This window comes from Seriola lalandi, unplaced genomic scaffold, assembly GCF_002814215.2.
Source record: "Seriola lalandi dorsalis isolate HSWRI2012SDOR001 ecotype SW California unplaced genomic scaffold, Sedor1 jcf7180002054736, whole genome shotgun sequence".
NCBI classification, from domain to species: domain Eukaryota; kingdom Metazoa; phylum Chordata; class Actinopteri; order Carangiformes; family Carangidae; genus Seriola; species Seriola lalandi.
In genome coordinates, this window is record NW_019525289.1 from 2,766,771 (window position 1) to 2,768,611 (window position 1,841).

The 1,841-nt window shown below is 39.4% G+C and overlaps 1 protein-coding gene across 1 annotated transcript in view; it reads right to left on the reverse strand.

The window, feature by feature from the left end:
- LOC111668369 (sorcin-like) overlaps positions 1–1,402 on the reverse strand; it is a 2,682-nt gene extending 1,280 nt beyond the window's left edge. Inside the window, exons 1-5 of the mRNA XM_023424414.2 lie at positions 1,316–1,402; positions 1,166–1,209; positions 864–1,014; positions 650–763; positions 139–206 (exon numbers count right to left, since the gene is read on the reverse strand). Coding sequence (XP_023280182.1) covers positions 139–206; positions 650–763; positions 864–1,014; positions 1,166–1,209; positions 1,316–1,379 — 441 coding nt within the window. The 5' untranslated portion in view covers positions 1,380–1,402. The remainder of the gene's footprint in view (positions 1–138; positions 207–649; positions 764–863; positions 1,015–1,165; positions 1,210–1,315) is intronic.
- Between the last annotated feature and the right edge of the window lie 439 nt (positions 1,403–1,841).

Genomic DNA, 1,841 nt, shown 5'->3' on the forward strand with positions numbered 1-1,841 from the left:
TCTATAACATCTCTTTGAGTGTGTTTGAAATCTTTTGTGCTGTAGATTCACAAACAGGTAAATAAACAGCATTCACGCCACTGCGACCTGAAGTAGAATTTCTTTTACAATATAATAATCACAATCATTTAAACTCACCTGCTTGAAAGAGAAGCTGGCGACTTGGCAGTCACACGGCAAATTCAGCAGATGGGCCTTGAAACGATCTGAGAAAATAAACATAAATATATTCTGAATTTTTACACAAAATGTACAATATATTTAAAATCAATCTTTCTCTGGGGAATAATCTGCACTTCGCTTTGAGAAAAATCTGTTTTTTAATCAAAAATCAGACGCCGCTCTTTCACTCACTTTGAAGATTAGTGAGTCAGTGCAGCAGTGACAAACACTTTCACAGGACACACAAATGTGCATGTCCTCAGTATTTTTCAGGACATTTTGTGAATTGAAACAACCTGCAGAGAAGTTTACGTTCTACAATTACAGCTCAGATTCTTGAATTTGAAACACTCATATTTCTCCGTCAGACAATATTTTTCCCGTTTGGAAAATTGTGGCGGAGGATAAGATTTGCAGAAATGATTGCAGCTAAATTAGAAACCACATTCATGAACCTAGAGGAGCTGTTCCGCCTGCTCATACCGACCTTTGAGGATCTGAAGTTCTGTTATGACGGCCACATACTCGTCGTAGTCGATCCCACTCCGGGAGCCGTATTTCAGCCACAGGATTCGGAAGGTTTCATCATCTACACCGAAGTCTGCACGACGGAGACAACAAGACAAGAAAAGCTTCTGCGTGATTTAAAACAAAAGGAATTTGTTGTTTTCACTGTACTATTAGTGACAGAAATATATTACCATGGACAGACAGAGCCCTTTTCAACTGGGCTTCAGGGACGGAGGGTGGAGTCCTCCTCTCGTAGCTCTCCACATACTCCCTCCTGACGATGGCCACAAAATGCTCCAGTTTGAAGAACTCCAACACATCCAGGTCTCCGGTGTTGTCTGCCTGAACGTGCTGTTAAAGAGCTCTAACGAATAGAAAACACACAGCTCGACACTTTATTGTGGCTCCGATTACAGCTGGTGATCCGTTACTTGGTTAGTGAACTGAACAAAAATCCTCTTTCAGGATAGCAGTGAAAGTAGTGAAAGGATACATCCATGAGAATCAGCAGTAGGCGGGCAGTCTTGAGACTCAGGGCTTGATTGGGGGGAAATAAATGAGATCATGAGGATGGAAACAAAAAAACAAAAAACATCATCATTCAGATGATGAGATGTTAAAACTGGTGGAAAAACAAACTGACATTTGCCACGAACAGAATAGCCACCGGCGTTCAGCTTAGCGAGAACAGTTTCAACATTCAGCATCTGCTGGAAACAAGAACAAATAAGAGGTAGAGGAGTGGATCACGGCTTGAATTACATAGAGCTGTATCACACAAAATGATCCTAAAATATCGGCAAAAAAAAAACATATTTTTTCCCGAAACATTGTCTTTGCACCTAAAGATGAGTTAGAAACTAAACCTCCAGCTGCTGGTCGAGTCTTAAATGTCAATCAAAGGTACTGTGTGTTTCTGACCTGTAGTAGAGCAGTGCAGCCATGTTTTTACACCAGTTGATCCACGTTTTGTCTGTATCGTTTCTTTTATTGGGTAATAATAATAATAATAATAATGGTCATTTATGTTCTTAAAGGTGCTCTGTGGAGTTTTCTTGTGAACTAATAAGGTTTGTGTTAATCAGTGAAATACTGTGAAACCACCTCCACAGAATACTTTTAAATTATTTGTTATTTAATTCTCTTTTTTGGAATTTATTCAGGTTTGT